This window comes from Vombatus ursinus, unplaced genomic scaffold, assembly GCF_900497805.2.
Source record: "Vombatus ursinus unplaced genomic scaffold, bare-nosed wombat genome assembly UNPS02010639.1, whole genome shotgun sequence".
NCBI lineage: Eukaryota > Metazoa > Chordata > Mammalia > Diprotodontia > Vombatidae > Vombatus > Vombatus ursinus.
In genome coordinates, this window is record NW_020950417.1 from 1,791,554 (window position 1) to 1,814,771 (window position 23,218).

The 23,218-nt window shown below is 39.4% G+C and overlaps 1 protein-coding gene across 1 annotated transcript; it reads left to right on the forward strand.

The window, feature by feature from the left end:
- The first annotated feature begins 4,422 nt into the window (after positions 1-4,422).
- PSMB1 (proteasome subunit beta 1) lies at positions 4,423-16,647 on the forward strand. Its single transcript, XM_027854790.1, has 6 exons — positions 4,423-4,605; positions 8,651-8,758; positions 10,152-10,233; positions 13,117-13,246; positions 15,778-15,884; positions 16,340-16,647. Exons 1-6 carry the CDS (start codon positions 4,484-4,486, stop codon positions 16,523-16,525), a joined length of 735 nt encoding a protein of 244 aa, XP_027710591.1. The 5' UTR covers positions 4,423-4,483; the 3' UTR covers positions 16,526-16,647.
- The last annotated feature ends 6,571 nt before the right edge of the window (positions 16,648-23,218 follow it).

Here is a 23,218-nt window from a genome sequence, read left to right on the forward strand (position 1 = left end):
CAACTTTTCATAATTTGGTTACCGCTAAAACAATTTGGTTATTGTTGGTTATTGTTTTAATGTGTAAACTTGCCAAAAAGCTTGTTTGGGTTTTGTCTTACTGAGAATTTGCAAGTATATAAAAACAATCTCTAACGATTGGCTTTTTACACCAGGACAAATTTAAATTTGAGATGTAAATCCTGGAAAAGTTTTTCCTAAGCCATGATTAGTGAAACTTGCTGTTTGAGGTAAAGGTTCATGGGATTTTATTTTGAGTTGTCTGATGGATCATAATAATCCATTGATAATCAATAATCTACCAACTGAGAGAAATGCCACAAGCTTCTCAGAGAGAATGTGATACTGATGAGAAGTAATAATCAGGAAAAGCTGAGAGGACAATTTTAGCCTCAGTCTAAGATGGGATCCTCCTGGCTCAGTTTCCCATTATGTTCCTTTGAAAAGGAATGTTACCCACCTGGCTATTCCTGAATCTGGCTATCAGGTGGATTTGATACTGCATGGTTGGAAAACTGAATTATCTGAATCCAAACAGAGCTAAGGATGTTTTATCCTGTCATATTTGGGCCTTAAATCTAGTCACTGACTTTATCCTTTTATTGCAAATTTCTATAATCAGAACAAGTGGTCAGTAAAAGATCAATGCAAGTGTGTGAGATCTCACTGCTTTGACTTGAATGTGTGGTCATTCAATACCCCCAAAACAACTGAAATTAAGTCAGAAACATCCTCAGTTTAGTTTGGGGAGGAAAATTTCAGTGATAACTGAAGTGAGTCAAACTCTGGCAAATTCATTTGTATGACTATTGCACTCAGGGGTGGAAAACTTCTACCTGCAAAAGTGTTACTTAAACTTTAGAAAAAGTAACAAGTAATAATCAGATAATCCAGCAGGTCAAATGTAAATGATCTTAATGGGGCACTTACACTTTTACTTCTCCCTATATCTGGGCCCTGCAGTCTTTTCTGTCAGATTTGTGACTTCCAGATTACAGGCCATTCACCTACAGTTGGTAGCAAACAGTGGGTACCAGCCAACATCCCCCCATTATCCCCTGGATGCAGCCTGTGCTCAGTTCCAGTCAACCTCTTTGGGACTTCCTCGAGGCAGGGACAGCTCTATGCCCCTTGCCAGCAGGAAGCAGTTTCAGAAGCCAAGACCTTCCTCCCTTACTCCAAATGAATGTGGGTCCCATTTGTTTGAGGGGGGAATGATAGGGATGGGATGTCAACCCCTAAAAGGAAAAGACCATGTCTTTGGGATATGAACCCCAAAAAGGAAAAACCTGGACTTTCCCACATGGCCAAATTTCTGGTGTTTGCCTGAGGCTATAATCCCATCAACTGGCCTTTTTGTTATAGCCTGCACCCAATCTCCCAATTCTATTACCCTTAACCTACCCTAGCCCCACTTCACCTAACCTCCCTATGGCCCCCCAATCACTTCCCACCCTTAATCCTAGGTAGGCTCCATTCTCCCTTGGCCATGTGGTCCAGATCTCTGTTGTTCTATTACCCGAAGACTACTTGGCCACTCCTAGATCCCTCTCACAGTCTTTCTGCGTATAATGTCCATCTTGTCTCCATTAAGGTGCTCAGATTCTTATAATCTAGCCAAATGTTCAGATTCTTAAAATCTGGCCCCCTTGTATTAGTGATACAAATGCTTAGATTCCTTAAGAGTCTGTTCAGATTCTTAAAATCTGGCCCCCTTGTATTAGTGATACAAATGCTTAGATTCCTTAAGAGTCTGCCCAGTATGACGGATGTTCTAATAAACCTCATCTCTGGCTGAAAACAAAACAAAAAAAGAAACCCTCTTGCTTCATCTATTCTAGGAATTCTGGTTGATTTTTTTTTCCTAAGCTGGTTTTTGAAACTCTGCTTGTAATTGTCTTGAAGTAATTTTTTTTCTGGGTTTGTTTCGAGCATCCCTATCACCATAATAGGTCTTTATGATGGGATTCTTTGTTCATTTTTCAAGCCTATTTTTCGACTTCAGACTTAATGTTAGGGCCAGCATCTGTACACTTTTGGAGGGAACGTCTGGGCTGGTTCTAGGGCCGCTTTCTTGGCGTATTGAATGTTGTTTTACTTCAAGATCTCAGCAGCAGCTCAGGCTTGGAACTGCTAGTTTTCAATACTCGTAAAGTTGTCTGATCCAGTGCAAAGTCTGATAGCTGCCTGCTTAGTCTGACCTCTGCAACTTCCTGGTGTGGGTAATAGTGGACTACTGCCGGACTTGGCTATTATCAGCCATCTGAGAAATTCTGCTGGTCCAGAGGTAGAGAATTGTAGGCTAGCCTCAGCTCTGGGATTCCTGCCTTGGTTATTGTTCTGCAGGTTTCAGGATGAGCTTGAAGCTGGAACTGAGATCCCTTTCTGTTCCTGGGATCTGAGCCACATTGCTCCTGTTTGCTTCTTATCTCTCTGTACATAGCCCAGCTTCTTGTCCTCCCCATAGAGTTGATCCTTATAACTAATTTTTTTTATTTGTGGTTTTTTATTTTTCTGGCGAGGCAATTGGGGTTAAGTGACTTGCCCAGGGTCATGCAGCTATCAAGTGTCAAATGTATTTGAACTCAGGTCCTCCTGACTCCAAGACCAGAGCTCTCTCCACTGCACCACCTAGCTGCCTCCTAACCATTTTTTTATTAACCATTTTTTTAAAAGAGGAAGAGAAAAAAATTTCAGCATTCAGATTGACATAAAAAAAATCAGACGTTTTATGCAATATTCTTCACCAATTGACTCGTGTGTGTGTGTGTGTGTGGTTTGTCCTTTGTTCTCGAAGATGACATCAGGGAGATGGTGACATGACTTGCAATTGAATTTGAGTGAGGGAAGGCTGTGCAAAGTCACTAGCCTCACTTTCTCCTCAAGAGCCAACAGGGTCTAGTGGCCAGATGTCCATCGGGATGACTGGAGATGGCCCAGGATGCAGTAGGAGACCTTGGCCTTTTTATGCTAAGGTCTTTTCAAGTTCTCACTTTGAGTGAGGCAATGCCCATTCAGTGAGTAGGCCCCTTGATTAGAGAAAAAAAAATCAAACTGGGATTATTTACTTTCACTCTGAGCCAAGAGGGCCCAAAAAATAACCATTAAGTGGTGCTTGGGCAGGGCAGGGCAGAGCTGATTGTGGTCCAATTGACTACCCCTAATGCAAAGGTGGAGGGGGTTGGGGGGTGGGGAAGTGTCTTATCTTCTCTTTGAAGCCAAGCTTGGTCTTTATGATTTTGCACCAATATTGTCATTTTCAAGAACTTTTTAGAACTGGAAGGCACCCCAAATATCATCTCTTCCCACCCTCTCCAATTTTATAGAGAAGAAAACTGAGTTTCAGAGGAATTAAACAAACCACCAAAGGGCAAAGCCAGTACTTGATTTTTTTTAGCTTTTACAAAAGGATATTTTTATTAAGAAGATATAGGAAAAACAAAAACATAAACCCCTCCAGAATCAAAAGTACACTATCTCCCACCAGCTCAGTCCATGGCGAGAGTTATTAAGTATTTTCCCCTTCCCCTTCCCAATTCTGGATGCGACACAGCCACCCCTTTACTTGCAGAATACAATGGCTTGGCTGCCAGGGCAGTCCATGGCTGGGTTGAATGAAAGAGGCCAGTCCTCAGCGCTGGCTCCTGATGAAAGCTGGTACTTTCACAGAGAGCTCCTAGCCGGATCTGGAGTCAGAGGGCCTGGGTTTGAATCCTGCTGTTCCTTCCCCGCGAGACCCTGCGCAAGCCACTCTGAACCTCACATCTTTATCCAAAAAATGAGGGGTAGGCGAGAACCTCTCAATTCTCTAGGTAACTCTCCAAAACGGGAGATTGCAGAGAAGGTGCGATCTGCACTGGGAGAGTGAGCTTGCTCATCCGGGAGTTGTCCCTTCCAGTGAGCTCAAAGATCCAGGGGTCAAGGGACTTCCCCAGTCAGGGTCAAGAGAAGTCAGTAGGCATCAGAGGTGGAACTTGAACCCGGGGCTGCCTTTCTCCAAGGACAGTTCTTCAGTTGTGACTCAGGGCTCTTACTTGTTAAGGGCAGGACTTGATCGCAGGACTCTTGGGGTTAGTTCTGTATTACATGATTTGAGTTTAGTAGCAAGGATTCTTAAATAAGTTTCACAGAACTGGTAACACCTTAGGACCAAGTTTTTGTTTTTGTTTTGAGCCCAGGACAATAGCAGCAAGTTTTTAAAGGCTCGGAAGGAAGAAGATCCTTCCTCCACCCCTTCCTCTCACACCCCCCACACCCAGTGGCTACGCCCCCCTGAGAGCTAGGAGGCCCAGAGCGGCTCCCAACCACAGGGGGTGTCCGTGCCCGAAGGCGCGGATGATAGACTGTAGAGCAGATAGAGCGGCTCTGCCGGAAGCAGAGTTGGGCGGGGGGCGGGATCCGGAAGTGACTCGGCTTCCGGCGGGGTAGCAATCTCTCCGTGAGACAGCAGCCGGTAGAAGCGTTCGTGCCGCCGCTCCTCGCGATGTTGTCTGCTGCCCACTTCGCCGCGATGTTCGCGGGGCTCGGGACGGAGCGGGAGCTAGAGCTTCATGGCAGCGCGGGCCCCGTGCAGCGCCGCTTCTCGCCCTACGCCTTCAACGGAGGGTAAGGGCTCGCTGGGCCTCGCAGCGCCGCCGCGCTCTGCCGGGGAGGCCGGGCGGGGGACCCGGCATCGCTTCCACTTTCGTTTCGCTCCTGGCCCCCGGATCTCGAGGCTGCTGCCTCCGACCCACTTCCCCGGGGGTTTCAGGCCAGCCTTAGACTTCCCTTTGTGGCAGTGGGCTCGGTTGGATATTTTCTGACCCCTTTTCGTATGCAGAAATCCGAGGCGCCTTCCGCCCCTGCCCCCTCTAAAAGAAGGAGCATCCAGCTGTGCTTTGCTGTATTATGTGACGGGCAGTGTGGCACGGTGCACAGGAAGCTGCTTGGAAATCAGGGAGACCTGAATTCAAGCTTTGACATTCTTTCTCCACCCCCCCCCCCCCCCCCAGCGTCTCCAACTGTGCGTTGGGGGGAGTTTTCTCACTGGGGACCCTCCTCTTCCCCCCCCATGTATGCGATCTTGGATCCTCGCCAAAAATATATATAATTGATCGAATTTGGTTTCTTAAGTTATCGTGTTTTATAAAATATTTTTGCGCGTGCTATTTTAACGGGAAAAGAAAGTTGTCAAATTGTATTGGCAGGGTTGGTGTCAGTACTTTTAAAAGAATTGTAAGAATGATAGAATTTTAGAATTGAAAAGGACCGTTTAATTGTAGTGCATCTTACACTAGTTTTGCTCATCGCTTTAAAGGAGGGGCAGCCTCGTATAGTGGAAGGAGCCAGTCTTCAAGCCAGAAAGACCTGCCCCTGACACCTCTCAGTTGTGTGGCCCTGGGCAAGTCACTTAACCGGTGCTTTAGGGAACTTTTAAGACCATAAGTTTCTTTGGTACAGGGAGTTTCTTCATCTGAGAATTTCCTATACCAGTGAAGTCACAAGTCCAAAGTCCCTCTTTTTTTTAAAGCTACTAATTATAGTACTAATTATATTGCCATTAAATACAATCTCTGTAAATCCAATTTGAATCCTCAAGTTCTGGTGAATGTTATATTATGTGTCTACACACACGCATATATTTATAACTTACATTTGGTTAACATAAGGTGGATACAGTCTTTATTCACACCATTTCTGTGAAGTCTTGAATCTATTCCCATGTTTCAGATGCAGGAACTGAGCAGAGATGCTAACTATGGTCATATGGTCATATCTAATAAGAAGGGGAGCCCAAATATGAAGGAAGGTTCTCTGACTCAAGCACAGCACTATTGCCACTGTAACTCGGATATTCTGTTTAGGACTTGTACAGTTAACATAAAACATAAATCAAAGTAGTGGCTAAGGTTTTCCATTCCAACAAGTTTTTGTGTGTACATTTTTCTCATTTTAGATATTATCAGGTAGATATTTTTTTCAGTCAGAAAAAATGAGTGTAGTTAGGTCATTATGATTTTTAAAATACTATAAAGTTTTTCTTGTTTATGTTTGTTTTTTGTCCTTTGCATAATTACAGTTGATTTTTTTTTTTTGGTAGCAATATGATACAGTAGAACCCAATACCAAGGCTTATTAATACATAGACTTAATTATATTAGAGGTCATATTGTCTCCCCTGAATAATTTTATGTTTGAAATGAGATATAAAAAGGTCATAGGATTATAGATTTAGAATTAGAAGGAATGTTAGACGCCATCTAGTTCAGCCCTCTCATTTTACAAATGCAGAGAACTGAGGCAGAGAGAGATTAAATGATTTGCCCATGGTCACACTAATAAGTGTCACAGGTGAAATTTGAAACACTACTGTTTATTTACTCTGCAAAGTAACTGCAAGTCTTATATTGTGAGCAGTTCTGAGGTACACTTTAGAATGACTCAGATGTTTAAAAGCTCAAACAAAATCCAACTCTGTGACTGAACTTTAGGTCTGTGTCTTAATTAAGTTCCCTGATACTTGGGCAATTTGTTCAAAAATCTTATACACTGTAAAAGGGGATATGGATTAGATACACTTTATTTAGAATTATTATACAGTAAAACAAAGCAGAATGCTTGGCAAATAACTCCTTAATAAGTGCTTGGTGCGTTTCACTAATAGACTCCTTTTATGAAAGAGAATTATAATTAGGTTCCTTCATAGAGAGGGAAAGGAAGAAGCATTTGGCTCCTACTTTACGTCAGGCACTGTGCTAAGTATCTTTTACAAATATTGCATTTGCTCCTCACAATAACTCTATGAGGTATTATCCCCATTTTAGAGTTGAGAAAACTGAGGAACAGATATTAAATGACATGCCCAACATCACACAACTAGTGAGTACCTGGAACTGGATTGAGGCTTCCTGACTCCAGACTCAATGCTCTATTGCTCCACCAGCTGCTTCTGGAAATTAAAGATCATAAGATTTATTTTTTTTTAATCATAGACTTGGTTTAGCTATTGCCTTGGAGTAGTGATAGGCAAATAGGAACAAATAGGACTTTGTGCACCAGAGACAATTCCCCCCCTCCCCCCACCAATACAAGTCTCAGAAGACTTAATAAATAGATTTTTCCCATTATTTATTATATCGGTCATTTGACACTAGAATAAATCTTTTTTTTTTTTTTTTTTTGGTGAGGCAGTTGGGGTTAAGTGACTTGCCCAGGGTCACACAGCTAGTAAGTGTCAAGTGGCTGATCCGAGACCGGATTTGAACTCGGGTCCTCCTGACTCCAGGGCTGGTGCTCTATGCACTGTACTGCCTAGCTGCCCCAAATCTTTTTTTTTAAAATGTGACAGTTGCAACTGAAATGACTAAATGCAGAAAATAGTTGCATTAATTTAAACACAAATCTATCTCATTTACATAATTTCATAAATTAGGACTATTGAGCAAAAGTTTTAAATGGCCATTTATGATCAAGATTCTTCTGTTGAAGCCTGCTTAAATATTGTAAACTTACATACATGAAGTGGCTCATTTTAAGAGATGTCTTTTTTGTTATAAATAAGACAATAGACAACTGGTAGCTTTTTTGTTATAGGCTATCAAGCCTGACCTTTCTAATGCCACCAAAGATAATTTTGTTTCTAGGGATGTATTTATTGGGGTTTTCCAAGTACTCCATCAATGTATTTTCTCCTCAAATGTTGTGTTTGCTTTTGTTGGCACTAGTGCATGAGAATCTTGGAAACTGACCAGTCTTTCATCTACAGTTCACACAGATTAGGTCTAGTATTGTGATTACTTTCCTTTTCAACTGTGTAGCCCTGTGCACACTTCCAAACAGAAATCTTTCTAAATCATTCATTTTTTTGATCTCAAAAGCTCCCAGCTCAGTTGCCATCTTTCCTGCTTTATCTATCTTTTTCCTTTTAAAGCTCATCTCTCATGGCTTCATTTAACCTTTACACAGTCTTTTACTGTTATAATTTCAAATCCACACCTTTAGCCCTGACCTCTCTTTTGAACAAAGTAAGTCTTTTATCTCCCATTGATTGTTGGACATCACTTGGATGTCTTGCTATCACCTCAGTATTACAAATTCAACATACTTAAAACTAGTTTTTTCTTCAGAACTCTTCCCCTACCTTACTCCGTTTTGCTTTCATCATTCTTCTTCAACCTAGAGTCACTCATGGAGTCCTTTTTCTTCCTTTTTACTTGGCCATTCCTTCATTCTTCTTGTCTTCCCACTTCCTTTCTATTCCCTTGACCGCTCTCTTAGTATATAGGCCCTTAAACTGGACTGCAGTTATCTCCTAACTGGCATACAGTAGTAAGTAAGGGAGAGGAGACAGTCAAAGATGACTCCAAGATTTTGAGCCTCAGGGTAGAGACTGAGAAAAAGGGGAGTTTGGAAGAGAGACAGATTTATATATCTCCTGAGTCTACAGTAAGTTTTGTTTTTTTACTGACCTTGAGATGCTGTCATGGTATCCATGTAAAGGGGTTTGGTAGACAGTTGGTAATTTGGGCCAGAGACTTAGAGGAATCCCAAGTATAGTTTTGGGAATCATCTGTATAGAGCTAATAATTGACGATCAGGGAGAGAGAGAGAGGGGACTAAAGGACAGAGCCTTGGGGAAACCTAATTGATTTACCTTCTCTTTTTTTTCTAGAACTGTTTTGGCAATTGCTGGAGAAGATTTTTCCATTGTTGCCTCTGATACCCGACTAAGTGAAGGTTTTTCAATTCACACTCGGGATAGCCCCAAATGTTATAAACTGTAAGTAAATTTCTGAGGAAATACACCATGTATTCATCAAGATGAATGAATAATATGCAAAATGGAGGCAATTTCAGGTTTATGTGTTCCAAAAATCTTTTTAAAAAGTCTGTTAATAATAATTACTCACGTTTATGTAGTTTTAAAAATACTTTCCTCTCAACAACTTACCTGTGAGGTATGTGCATTCTGTCTTCCCGTAGAAACTATTTTAAATGATAGGTTCCTAAGCTAGTCCATAGAAGCCTATTTAATTCATAATGTTACTGAAATAGGATGAGTTTGAATTCTTAGTCCTTAAAGAAGGGAACATTCAGTGGAGGAGGACAGAGGTATAGAATAAGAAGAGACTTTTCTCCTCCTTTCTTGGCGATTATGGATAGCCCTTGGCATTTGCCACCTTTCCTACATCTTCGTTGTACACCTTTGTTACCTCTTGGTGTTCTCTTCCATTCTGAGTCATCTAGTTCTCTTGTGTTGACCTAGGACCCCAGTTTGGCACTCTGTTTAGACCTATGCTTCTCCTAAAGTGCCTTATGTTCTAAAATTGTCTTCTACATAGAATTAGAGAAAATCCCATTACTTTTTTTAGCTGTCAGTAGATCTTAGGAGGCACAAATCTGACAGCCATGTCATACCCAGTAGCTTCCCATTGCCTCTAGGAGAGATACCAACTCTTCTGTTTGCCATTTAAAGCACTTCACAGTTTGGTTCTAACCCATTCTTCTAGGATAATTATGTATCACTTCCTTCAGTCATTCTATGATTTGGCCAGCTGGTCTACTTGATGTTCTCCAAACATAATATTCTTTGCCTTGGCACAAGTTGTCCCCATGCCTGGAATATTCTCTCTTTTTTAGCTCTGCCTTTTGGAATCCATAATGCCTTTCAAGGATTACTTCAAATACTAACTCTTAGAAGAAGTTGTTACTGATTCCCTCATTGGGCACCCTCCTCTTCCCCCAATTAATTTGTATTTAATTGTATTATATCCTTTGTATTCTCGTATGTATTTTTTTTCTCCTAGTAGAATGTGAGCTCCTTGATGGCAGGGATTTTTTTTTTTTTGTTCTAGTATCCCCATAGTCTGCTATAATTCCTGGCTTAATAAGTACCTATGGAAATGAAGAAAATAATCCAATTAATCTGTTATTAGGGTATGAGTGAGAGCCCCTAATCTTCCTGGACATATTTACATTTTAAAAAGAACATCTCTCTTCAGGCTACCTCTCTTTGCCCCCTTTTTGTTGTTCATATCTTCCCTTCCTCCTCTGAATCCTTCCTTCCTCCCTCATTCCCTTCATTCCCTTCTTTTTCCTTTCTTTTCCTCCCTCTGTCCTTCCCTCCTTCCCTGCAGTGCAAATAATACTGTTTTTGAATTTGTGTTTTACAGAACAGACAAAACAGTCATTGGATGCAGTGGTTTTCATGGAGACTGCCTTACACTTACTAAAATTATTGAAGCAAGATTAAAGGTAGATGTCCTTGATACAGTCTCACTGATTCAACAGGCCCTGTTAGCGTGACAGCTTCACAGACTCTGTTACTCTTTGAACACTAGGTCAATGAAACTATAGAAACCTAACATTCCTTTCCCCACTAAATGTCGTGCCATGGTAAATGGGTTGTATGCAGTGTCACTAAAGCAATACCATTTGCTCAATACCATATAGCTCAAATGTTACAAGAAATACTATTAGCAAACATCTTTGTACCAAATAAGGGGGGTCAGTAATTTTTAAGAAGTAGCATCCTCAGAGAGTACAGAGGGTAGGGTAGGCACCGGTTTTTCGTTTTTGTGAGGGAGAAATCAGTAGTTTGTCTAGAAAACAGGCCTCCCTCTACCAAAAGATCTTTTGCTGTGTGAGGCAGCTAGAACATAGGAGCTTAGTTGGGTACCCTGGAGAAAAATGCTTACTAAAGCCTTGAGTTTTTGGAGTGGAGTAGACCAGGAACCATTCTGAAAGAGGGTCACACCTTAACCCTAATATCAACTAGCAGTTTAGTTATAAGTTAGAATATTAGCAAGAATTAGATAAAAGCCAGATAAGAACAAGAATGGTTTTCAGGATTTTGAGGAGGAAGAAAAGAGGTTAAATTTACCTTGGTAGTTTTGCTCAGGGTTGATTGTGGCCATTGTTACCCAGAATTATCTCCTACTACTCTAGGTTGCTGGTGTATTAGTCTTATTTCAAGTAATATTTGGGGCAACAATTCAACTGCAAGAAAAGAATTTGATATAACCCTTTGGTATTTGTTATACAAACTGTATGCCAAATTTTGTGTTTTGCTTTGTAATACAAATATTCAAAACAATATTAAAGTGCCGTCTTTTGACTACTTAAGACAACATATAGATACATAGACTCAGCTTTCGGTAATTATTTTTTAAGAAGCTCCAAATATAGCTTAGTTAAAAAAGAAGGCTACTGATAAACATAGATGCTTATTACTATTTAAAACCTTTTGTTTGTTTTGCTTGAGGGTGGGGGCAGAATGGTTACTTTACAATTTTTTTTAAAAAAAGTTTTATAGCTATCTTGTTTACTTTATTTCCCGTTATATAGCAATTCCCTTCCCTGCCCAGAGATTGAACTTTGTTATGAAATGAAGAATAAAAAAGAGGAAAAAAGAGCAGTTCAGCAAAACTAAGCAATACTTATATATTTAGTGTAAGTGCTTTGAGATATTAGAGGTTAGCTTTATTTTGCTTTGTGTGGTTTTATGTGACACTTGACATGTGCTATCACAACTATTAGCAGTGACCTAGCTGTTAGTTTTTTTTGCTCTCTGCTTTTTTTTTTTTAAAAGGCAAATGGGGTTAAGTGACTTGCCCAGGGCCACACAGCTAGTAAGTGTCAAGTGTTTGGTCTGAGGCTGGATTTGAACTCCAGTCGTCCTGACTTCAGAGCTGGTGCTTTATCCGCTGCTCTCTGCATTTTTGAGGTCCAGATCTGCCATTCTCTTTTTCAGACACTAATGTTTTTAAGTGATTTTCTGTAGTTTTAAGTTATTTGCTGTTTTGTGGTTTTTTTTTTTTTAAATTTGTTTGGTAATTTTCATTTCTATCCTTTTTTTTTTAATATACTGCTCTTCTGAAACATTGTGGGGCTTTTTGCTCCTGTTTCATGGTCATTTTTGGGGGGAGGGTCTTACTCAAAACTTACCATGGTGCTTACAGTGCTTTGCACATAGTAAAGCACTTAACAAATCTTCATTTTTTTATTTTTTATAGTTATTGGTGCAGATTTTTTCTTCCTAGCTGGGGTTTTTTAATTGCTTTCTTTTTCTCCATTGTATTCATTTTTAGAGCCTCTTTTTGGTTGTTTTATTTTTTAAAAAGCAGTCTTTTGTGTTTTTTTTTTTTTGTAAGGGTTATCTTGTGAGCCAGTGTTTCCTATTCCCTCTTTATTGTTTGTTGTTTTGTGCTCAATCTTGGTACTTTTTTTGCTATTTTGTAATGCTGGAGGGAATTTGGGTTTAGATACTACCTCTTACTCATCTATGTTGCCAGAAGTCTGTCCATCATAGTTGTGAGAGTACTTATTGAATTTATAAATTATAAGACATGTTTTTGAAATGAAAAGTTGTAAAGAGGATTTTTCATTTCAAAACCTGTATATCTTAAAAAAATATTTTGATTAATATGTGTATTTTAATGATTCGCAAATTTTTGGTAGCTGTGACACTATTATTGTTTGATTTTGCATCAATTCACATCTCTTTAAAAATAGCTACTAGGCATATTTTAGAAATAGGTTAAGTTGAACTAAAATTAGTTTTGGAATATTCTGGAGAATTTTGGTACCCCTTCAGACAATAAATGGTAACCCTGGGGTGTTACAAAACCAGAACTAGGAATCAATATGAGTGTATTTTGTGTAGTTCTGTATTCCAAGGGGATAGCTTAAGTGCCAAGGCTGCTACCATGTACTATTCTAAATTTATCTAGAATAAAAGAATGCCTTGTGAACCTCCATTTCCCCTGTTCCTTCAAATGGTTGATGTATGTGACTGTAAGCTAGAAATGGTCTTACTATGCAGAGTACCATGGTGATATTCTAGGTCTTCTCTGTATGCTTATGTGCTAAAATGGAACTTTGTGGCCTAGAAAACATGAAAAAATACATATAACTGCCTTAGAAAATATAGGCTTGCAAAATTGGACTGTTCTACTAAAAGATACTAGAAATTCAGCATTTTAAAAATGTCTTTATAAAAGAAGTCTGATAGCCTTAATTATAGCATATAATAATTCTTAATTATGTTGTTTTATCTAATAATGGTGAAATTGCCTTGTATTTGCCTGTCAGAGTTATCCTGTGTAATAACGTTTATTTCTGTTTTCATAAATTCAGATGTATAAGCATTCCAATAATAAGGCCATGACTACAGGAGCAATTGCAGCAATGTTGTCTACAATCCTCTATTCAAGACGCTTCTTTCCTTACTATGTTTATAACATCATTGGTGGACTTGATGAAGAAGGTTAGAATTTCTTTCTAGAGAAAAAGGGAGAGTGAATGGTGTTTCTCATTTCTTCAGCTATATGTTACTAAAAATGAATAGCAGTATTATTATTCTCACTCTTATTTTACAGTAAATTAGAAAATATTTTGATCTCATTTCAGAAAACAGGTTCTGAGAAGTTAAATAAGATAGCTAGAATTATATAGTTAAGAGAATGGTAGAAATAGCTACTCTATGTAAGACTGTAAAGTAATGAAATATTTTAAGTAATCATCTCAGAATTTTCCTATCTCGCTGAATGTTGTCTTTCCCAATAGCCCTACTCTTCTATTCCAGTATTGCGGCCATTGACCTCAAAACACTTCTGGAATTTTTCAGGAGTCATTGTTGCTATAAGGGATCTCAGAGTCCAACTCTGTAGTTGGACTTTTGAATATCAGGTTGGATTTTTACTAAGTGTGTGGTCTCGAGCAGGCCATTTCATCTGGTTGTACTTTAATTTCCTCGTCTGTAAAATGGGCATAATAATATTTGCACTACTTACAAGATATTCAGAGGAAAGTGACTTGTAAACTTTTGAATGGCTAAATTAATGTATTTGAAATTTCCATTGAATCCAGTTTCCTGGATTTGAAAATCAGTCTTAAAACTTTCTCATACTTTAAAAAAATATCAAAAGTGGGATGTATTACAGATTCTGCACAGTGTAAGCTAGAAGATACAGCTTCAGACCAGGTGGTCTAGTTTCAGCTCAGCTGCTCAGTGGAAGGTCCTTGACTTCTGTGGGCTTTGGATTCCTCATCTAAAAATGAACTTAGATATTACTAAGGTCCTTTCTATTTCTCAGATTCTGTATTTTTATAACTTTTGGCTTTTGCCGATAATCAAGTCTACCCTCAAAGAATGCAGATGTGTCACCATTGAGAATATTCAAGAAGGCGGTACTATAGATTCTGAATGAAGGCATTTCCAAAAGATGCATTCCAGAAAATGTCTTGAGCAATGGCAATTTTTTGACCGAGTCTGTTTTTACTGTTGCTTTGACTGAAATCGTGATTATGACTCCTGATTTTTGGTTTCACTTGGAGCATAACAGATTCTCTTCTAGCTTCTCATCTTCATTTCATGAATAGTTTTAGTTGCTTCTTGTAAATGGCACAGTATCATTATTGGATTCTACTTTCAAATCCATTTCATTGTTCTTTGTTTTTTAGGTGAGTTTACCCATTTCATATTGTTAGTTTAGATTATTAAATGTTTTCCCCTCCACTGTACCCTATTATCATGTTTCCTGTCTTTGGCTCCTTCTCCTTTTACAAAGAAAAAGAAGATGGTGAAAGACAATGGGATCTAGCCTAGTAGCCTCTGATTGAGGTGATCTGATCCTGCTCCTTTGCTCTTTGTCTTTTTACACAGTCCAGACATAAATTGTTTGGTTTTACCCCTTGTTTCTCTCCTTTTAATCTCCCTTTTATAATCAATGGTAACAGCATGTTGGGAATAAAGCAAGTAATTTGAAGGAAACAGTATTTGTTTAGATGTATTTTGGTATGTTTATAAAAACCACTGAGTAATACTTTATAGTAATGCCTTCAGTAATACATAATTTCTCGCTCCCAAAATATCTATAATCACTCTTTATAATTGTGCCGTGGAGCCTGGAATAGAGACATTGGAATAAGGATTTGACATTTGAGCTGTAAAAATGTTGAGCTGTATTTCCTCTAGTGTACTCAGTAGAAGTCTGATAGAACCAGGTATTGTATTTTCCAAGTGAGGAAATTTCTGGTTGGTAACCAAATTAAGCCTTTTTGAGGTTTGAGAAGAATAGACAGATAGGTAGATTGAGTAACACTATCCAGATCAATTTCAAGAATTAATAAAAGAATGAGGAATTCTAATTTATATAGCCGACGGAATTTGGAATGTGGGAAAGACATGTTTTTGCAATGCAAAAATTATTAACTTATTTAAAGTCTTATTTCAATTCCTGGTTCCTATGCAGTTTTCTGAGAAAAAGCACAGAGGGAGAGAGTGAGAGAGAGAGAGAGAGAGTGTGAGAGAGAGAGAGAGAGAGAGAGAGTGTGTGTGTGTGTGTGTGTGTGTGTGTGTGTGTGTGTGTGTGTGTAGTTGTTAACTAGTCGCTCAAAAAAAAAGCCTAATAAAATTGGAAATCCTGAACACAGAATCTAAGTGAGTGGGCCAGTTTTCTCATTACTGAAATTGGCTTTGACTTGGAAGGAATAAGTAATGGATTTCCCTAAAGAAAATAGCCCAGAACCTCTGGTCTATCTGGTTAACACTTCCATTAAAAAGAACCTTTGGGATTTTCTCAAAAGATGGTATTATGCAATAAAGACTAGAATTTTTATAGAAAGTTCTTGCTGTTCCAACTGTAATTTTAAAATTCCGTGACCTTTACTAACAAGGTATCCTAAGTATTTGAATCAGATGATAGACAACATTTGAATCTAAGAGTGAATTGTCTTCCAGTTTTTAATGCTTTTCTAGTGTGGAATCAGTGAAAATTTTCTTTTTTTTTTTTTAAGGGAAAGGAGCTGTGTACAGTTTTGATCCTGTAGGGTCTTACCAGAGAGACTCCTTCAAGGCTGGAGGATCAGCAAGTGCTATGCTTCAGCCTCTCCTTGACAATCAGGTAATGAACCTGTATACAATTTTTTATCCTGTCCAAAAATAAATACTTTGCTTTTAATTTCATGTAACATAATTTGTAATTTGTAATATAATTTATAATGTTTGTAATATAATTTCCTCAGTTTATTTGGAAGACTTAAGAAATCAAAATCTCTTGCTACTTTGTGAATTTGGTTAAGTTTCATTTTTTTATTAAGTGAGCACTTTTTGATCACACACTGTATCTTATAGCATTTTTGGGAAATGCTGTGGCTATCTATGTTTGAAAGGACTTTCTTTTGGCAGTAGGGGGAAGTGTTTGAAAGTGTTTATGAAAATGTATTCACCTTTCTTCATATATGATAGAAATTATACTTTTAAAACTATTAGGGTCTTAGACAAAATATTTTTAAAAGCCTTTTTTCTTAATATTACAACATGCACTAATCACCTAGTTGTTTTCTTTTTCCTCATTAGGTTGGTTTTAAGAATATGCAGAATGTGGAGCATGTTCCTCTGTCCTTGGAAAGGGCTATGCAGCTAGTGAAGGATGTCTTTATCTCTGCAGCTGAGAGAGATGTGTACACTGGAGACTCACTTAAGATTTGCATTGTCACTAAAGATGGCATTAAAGAGGAGACTGTTCCATTAAGGAAGGATTGATTTGTACACTATTACCCTTGATCATTTGAAAACATTATCTCAATTTTTGCAAGGTTTAGTCTACTTGTAACATTGTATGACTAGTTTGTCTTATTAAAATGTTTTTGAAAAGTTGGAAAGTACTTGGTCTTATGGTTTGCAGTTCAGGTGATACAAGTGACTTACGCAAGAGATTTCCTGGACTAAATAGAGATTTATTAAAAGCACACAGGATCAGGTAGCAATCAACAACCTCACAATCCATTCCCCTGTCCTTCAGAACTGACAGTCCCCATAGTACATGACTGGGCCTGAATCTCAGCTTTTTTTACTTTGAGGTCTGTTTCAGGTCTTGTCAGCACCAGCACTGACTTACATCATAGATGCCCTTATTGGAGGGTGTGGGTGGGGGGATTTTTCATACTATAGCGGACACTATATAAAAAAATAACCGGTAGGGTCCTTGTTCCATTCCTGGGAAAGTCTTGTACAAGACACCTCGTGGGGAGAAATGGAACTGGAAGAAACCTGTGACATCTTGGGGTTAGGAGGGACTTTTGAGATGGGATTATGTACATACTTAATCCTTCCGGGCTTCTCTTCTGTGACCTACAGCTCTCTCTGGGCAAGCTTGTCTTGGAAATAGGAGGTGTTTCATCTTTCCTTTCCATTCTTTCATAGTCATTTTTTTGGGGGTTTTTTTTTTTTAGGCAATTGGGGTTAAGTGACTTGCCCAGGGTCACACAGCTAGTAAGTGTCAAGTGTTTGGTCTGAGGCCGGATTTGAACTTGGGTCCTCCTGACTTCAGGGCCGGTGCTGTATCCACTGCACCACCTAGCTGCCCCTTTCATAGTCATTTTTGCAGTTGAGGTTGATCTTAGGAGGTTCTTAAAAGCACATTTAGTGCCTCCTCCTGCCTTTATATAAGACTCTTTTAAGTCATCCTAGGTAGATGAATCTCACAGTTTCAGGGTGGGAAGGGATTTAAGAGGTCATCTGATTCAATCAATACTTGAACCAGAATTCCCTCTACAATATCTCTGATGTTTTCTTCCGGTTTCTACTTGACGAAGATCTGCAGGAAGGTAGTTTAGATTAAGTGATCCATAATGCTGCCTTCATGAAGGACAAGTCTAAAGCTTCCCCTTTCTTTCATATGCTCAGGTAGGCAACTTCAGAGTTATCCTCAATTTCTTCTAGCCAATCATAGAATTTTAGAGTTGGAATGATTCTCAATGGCTAGTTCAACCCATACCTGAAAAAGAATTCCCACTAAACATGCCTCATGCTTTTTTTGGTCTGCTGTCACTTGCTTTGATAAGAAATTGCCAGATATTCATCGAAATTGCTAGCCAACTGGAGCTCTTTGGTTGTCCTAAACTCTCAGTGATAAAGTGTGAGGGCTAATCTTAGCCTCTTTAGAGGTAAAATGTTACAGTGGAACGTGTTTGTGGATATTAGTTGCCACGCGTTATTAGAACCACCTCTACGTGTCTCTCCTATATATCCCTTTCTCTGCATTCACATGGGCACAACCAACTCTAGTTAAGGTCCTTAATAACTTCTCACTTGGACTAGTGGAACAGATGAGCATAGTTAAACAAAATGAGTCAGCACAGCGGCTGTGTCCAAAATACACGTCTCTGCCCCTTCTGTCCATCACTTCTCTGTCTGGAAACATTGTTGGTCATTGCTTTGATTAGAGTTTTTGTCTTTCAAAAGTGCTGTTGTCCTTGTGTGAATTTGTTTTTCTAGTTCTGCTCCCTTTGCTCTGAGTCAGTTCCTATTATCCAATTCTCTGAAGTCATGTCTTTTGTCATTTCTTATGATGCAATAATTTTCCTATGCCTCAATTTGTTCAGCCATTCTCTAGTTGCATAAGAGACAATTTAGAACACCTCCCTAGTTGTAGTTCTTTCTTTCCCTCCATCCCTTCTAATCCTCCCTTGAGGATCAGGAAGTTTGTTTAGCTCATAACTATTCTCTCACTGTTATTATTCCAGTACTCACTGGGAGGTCAGCACTGATTGGAACTAATTCTAGTCCTATAAAAATTCTAGCAGGATGCTGCAAGCAACAAGCTGGGACCTACATACTCTCTCAATCCATGCAGACTGGGTTAAGGATTACAAGAGGATAGAGACTAAAGGTTTCAGTGACCATCACTGTTCACCCTCGTAGTTGGATCCTGAGGTATCTGACTTCAGGGATTCCCCTGTACCCCATGAGTAGAAGGAGCACATTGGGGCTGGAACTCGGCAAGATGATGAGTGTGTTCTCATTGTGAGTGGGATGTAGGATATGCTAGCACTTAACATAACACCTACTATATGCCAGGCACTCTGCTAAGCCAGTATTATAAATATTATCTCATTTGGTCCTCACAACCACCCTGGGAGTTAGGTGCTATTGTTATCCCCGTTTTGTAGTTGAGGAAACTCAGGTAAATAGTGGTTAAATGACTTGCTCAGGCTCAAACAGCTAATAAATGTCAGGTCAGATTCAAACTTGGGTCTCACTGACTCTAGGCCCAGCACTCTACTGCACAACCAGTTGCCTCCTAACTGGAATGGACCTTAGAAGCCATCTAGTACAATCTCCCTATTTTATATGGGTGAGAAAATTGAGGAGTATTCAATTTATTCAAGGTCACATAGGTGAGAGTAAGTGACATTGGCAGAATTTGAACTCGGGTCCTTTGACTCCAAATGCAATGCTTTTTTCACTGATTTATAAATCCAGTACCTTTGCCAAAAGAAGGAAATGAGTTTAGTTATTCATTCAGGAAGCATTTATTAAATAGCTGTTATATGCTAGCCATGGTCCTGGGTTCTGAGAATACAAAAAAAAAGTCTGACCTTGATGAACTTCTACAGAGAAAACAGTGTGGACATAGAACATTAAATACAAAATACGTACAAAGTTAATTCCAAGTAATTTCTGGAGGGAAGCATATTAGCCATTAGGGAAATCAGGATAAGTAGGATTCCTGTAGGAGGCAGTCTCTGAGCTGAGCCTTGAAGGAAGCCAGGGGATCCATGAGGTGAAACGAAAAGGGAGTCCATCCCGAGTGTGAGGGACAAGGAAACAGCAAGACAGCCAGGTTAGCTGCAATTCAGAGTGTGGTTTGGAGGCGGGTGTGCAGAAATCCTGGAAATGTTAGGTTGGGACTGGGTTATGAAGAGTTAAATGCCAAAAAGAGGAATTTGTATTTTATCCCAGAAGCAACAGGGGACTGGTGGAGATTTTTGAGCTGGGAAATAATGTGTTAAAACACACACACACACAATCATGGACAGTATTCTCAGCAATCACATCTAACAGTTCTTTCATTACTCAGGAATGGAGTTTGTGCCTGTGTATTGGGGAGGGGGAAAGGGGAGGGCAAAGTTATAGCCCAAATGAACGCATAGGTCACTTGTGAGTTTTGATCGTGCCTATGTGCACCGATGACTCTGGCCTATACTCTCCCAGAGGAAGGTTACCTACGTCTTCCCCTCAGGGTTGTAGAGGTATCAGAGGGTTGAGAGTGTCTTTGCCTAATGCTATCAGCTGGAGCCTCCATTCTGGTTTGTTCTTCCTATTAACTAGCAGTAAGTAAAGCCCCAGTTCCATATAAACAATTAACATCTATTAGCTTTTACAGAGAGATATTTGCTGCAAATGATATAGCAATGACAAGAGTTACATTTTCCCTTAACATTCATGGGCACACTATCTCATACCACTTCAGTCTCTGGGAAGAGTGGGCTCAAAGTCTATGCTGTTTCTATGTAGCGTCTACTCCACCAGGTTAACTCCCAAATGTAGCATGGCTAATGGTTGGGTGAGTTTACATCTTTGCTGCTGCCGTGCTGGGTCAAGAAATTGTTTAGGTCTTCGCTCTTCATTGTCTGGCTTCTGGAAAATCTGGACACGGTCTCCGTCTTCTGGTGTCTGGTGCCTGGCTTTTCTGACCTTTCAAAGCTCACAGTGTCATAGCCATCTCCAATCTCCTTACCTGACACAGCAAAGATGAAATTCAAAGAACAGATGTGTGTATTCATGGACCACGTGTAGGTCTCAGATGGAAATGGCCCAAGACTTCTCCCTTTATTCCATTATTTCCCTCATCCAAACAGTTGCTAGGCAGATGAGAGACCAAGCAAAGTAAGGGCCAGGTTGCCATGCTGATTAGTGTCTTTTGAATACACCTCACTTCTGGCTCCATAACCTATCAAAAAAACCTCTTTTCACCACATGGTCAGCAGATTGGAACCAGTTATAGAATGTCTACTAAAAATCAGGGACCAAGGTATTTCCATTCCACATCTTCCATGTGGGGGATTGTATCAATTCCCTCCTTACGTATGTAACTGTCAGAAACATACACTATATAGGAGATCTCAAATCAAGACAGAAATGTTTGTTTATTAAGTAGAATGTATTGTGAATATACCTTTGTTGCTATGTCCTTGAACCTTGTAAAAAGGCCTCACTTTAAATAGGTTTAACCTGCAGAACTATATGTGTGTAAAGCTTATGCAGACAGAAAGCCTTTAATTTATACTTACATATATTTCCACATAATGAGTCACTTTCACAATGAGGATATCCTGATCTGAAGCATTAAAAATTAGATCCGAAGCTATTTGAGAAGCCAGCTAGAGAAGACACAGAGAAACCGATGAGAAAAGCTGTTTATAGAAGCCCAGACGTCAGAAGACAGAAACCAAAGGAGTTGAGAAGCCGTTAGAGCTGTGTAGCCGGCAAAAACTGAGATCTAAGACCTGCGAACAGGCTTTGCATTTGATGCAGGGAGATGATCTGATTGGAGGAAAGCTTTGATGATGGGAGCTGATGGAAAGCATTCTATGCTGTGTGGCGAACTGGTTAGGAAGAGGCCGAATTACTCTCTCCTGCTGTTTGTAGTTTGAGAGAAGGGGGTCTTCTCCCCCCAAAACCCCAAAGCCCCAAACCCAGTTTGCTTACATTGTCTTTTCCTGCCCTATCTTGCTTGAGAGAGGAAAATTCCTCAAAACCTGTAGAAAGCAGATCTGAATAACTTTGCAGATCCCAGGCTTAAAGGGTACTGGTTTTCACTGAAAGAGTGTCATGTGACTTGGTGTCCAGCCAAGGAAGCATGCCTTGGAAGCTCTGCAGATCCCAAGTTTAAGGTTGTGGTTAGCTAAAGGAACTTGACATTGCTTCAGTATCCTGAGAGTAACAGAGAAATAGATTTGTCCAACAGGAGAGCAGAGAGGCTCAGAAGGGAAGCAATCCAACTACTAGTTGATCAGTGGTGCCCACTGTTCCCTAAAGAGACCATAAGCATCTAGGCCAACATCTAGTCCAGAGTTGGAAATTGCCCTGAGTGTTTGAGTCTCCTTACATAATGTGCCTCACTGGTAGCTTTCTATAAGCTTTCTGTTGGCTCTCCCTCTCCCATTGACATTGTGTGCTGCAGTAGTTTGGTTTAGTGCTAGCTTTGTAAATTAATTTCAGTAGTATCGCCATTTATACTATGCTGGTGTGACTCTGCTGTAGATAAGGAATAGCTGTTCAATTATTTATATTTCATTAAAATTTTTTAAAAAATTAATTGTTGCTGTTATATTACATTCATTTCTTGGCATATTCCACCATGGAACATTGAGCTCTTCCTTTTCCTTGTAATAGACAGTGACCATGTCTGACAGGGAATGAAATACTTGACATCTGTAGGCATTCATCTCTTTACTGAGAAGAGGCAAACATGTTTTCTGGGGCTAAGATTGGCTATTACAGTTGATCAGATTTTGGCTGCTGTTTGGTAGTTTTTTATTTATATTATTATAGTTATTATTTATATTGTCCAGGTTCTATTTACTTCATTCTGCATCAGTTTCTAAGGGCCTTCCCCTGCTTCTTTGAATTCTTCATCTTTAATGTTTCTTATTTCATTATATTCATATGTGATAATATTCCACAATATAACCAAAAAGTTGTATAGGAGTAAGTATTTTATCAACTCATGTTGTGTTCACATGTAGATAGAGTTGTACTGGATCTTCACCTAAATCTATTTAAACTGACCTTTATAATATAACAGGTGACATTGATGTAAGCCAGCACTTTCCAAACTAATTTAGTCATGGAGCTCTTTTGAGCTTGGAAGTATGTGGCAAAATTAATAAATAATGGTCTGGAGAGATCTACTGGTATGAAATCAGTACAGGGATAATGGCATGGTGGGGAGGAAAATTATGGAACAAACCAGAAATATTCAAATCAATTTCATAGTGAAAAATTGCCACATTTTTTCTATATGAGTTCATGTCCAATATTTTTGAATAATAGTTAAAAACAGTACCAGTTCCTCTTTATATAGCACCTGAAGGTCATAGATATAGCACTGGAGGAAAGCTAAGAGGCCACCTAGCCCAACCTTCCCATTTTATAGTTGAAGAAACTGAGGCCCAGGGAGATTGGTCCAAAGTCTTTTTTTTGGGGGGGGGGGCTAGGCAATGGGGTTAAGTGACTTGCCTAGGGTCACACAGCTAATAAGTGTTATGTGTCTGAGGCTGGATTTGAACTCAGGTCCTCCTGAATCCAGGGCCAGTGCTCTGTCCACTGTGCCCCATCTAGCTGCCCCTCCAAAGTCTTTCAGGTAATGGGCATCATAGGTAAGATTTGAAACCAAGTCTTTAACATCAGAGCCTACGCTCTATTATAATATCTTGGGGTTTACAAAGC

Bases quoted from the DNA above. Each gene is read 5' to 3' on its own strand.
- PSMB1 (XM_027854790.1), top strand. From the start codon at position 4,484: ATGTTGTCTGCTGCCCACTTCGCCGCGATGTTCGCGGGGCTCGGGACG. The intron at 10,234-13,116 runs GTAGATGTCCTT...TCATAAATTCAG, and splicing joins TTATTGAAGCAAGATTAAAG to ATGTATAAGCATTCCAATAA. The intron at 15,885-16,339 runs GTAATGAACCTG...TTTCCTCATTAG, and splicing joins AGCCTCTCCTTGACAATCAG to GTTGGTTTTAAGAATATGCA.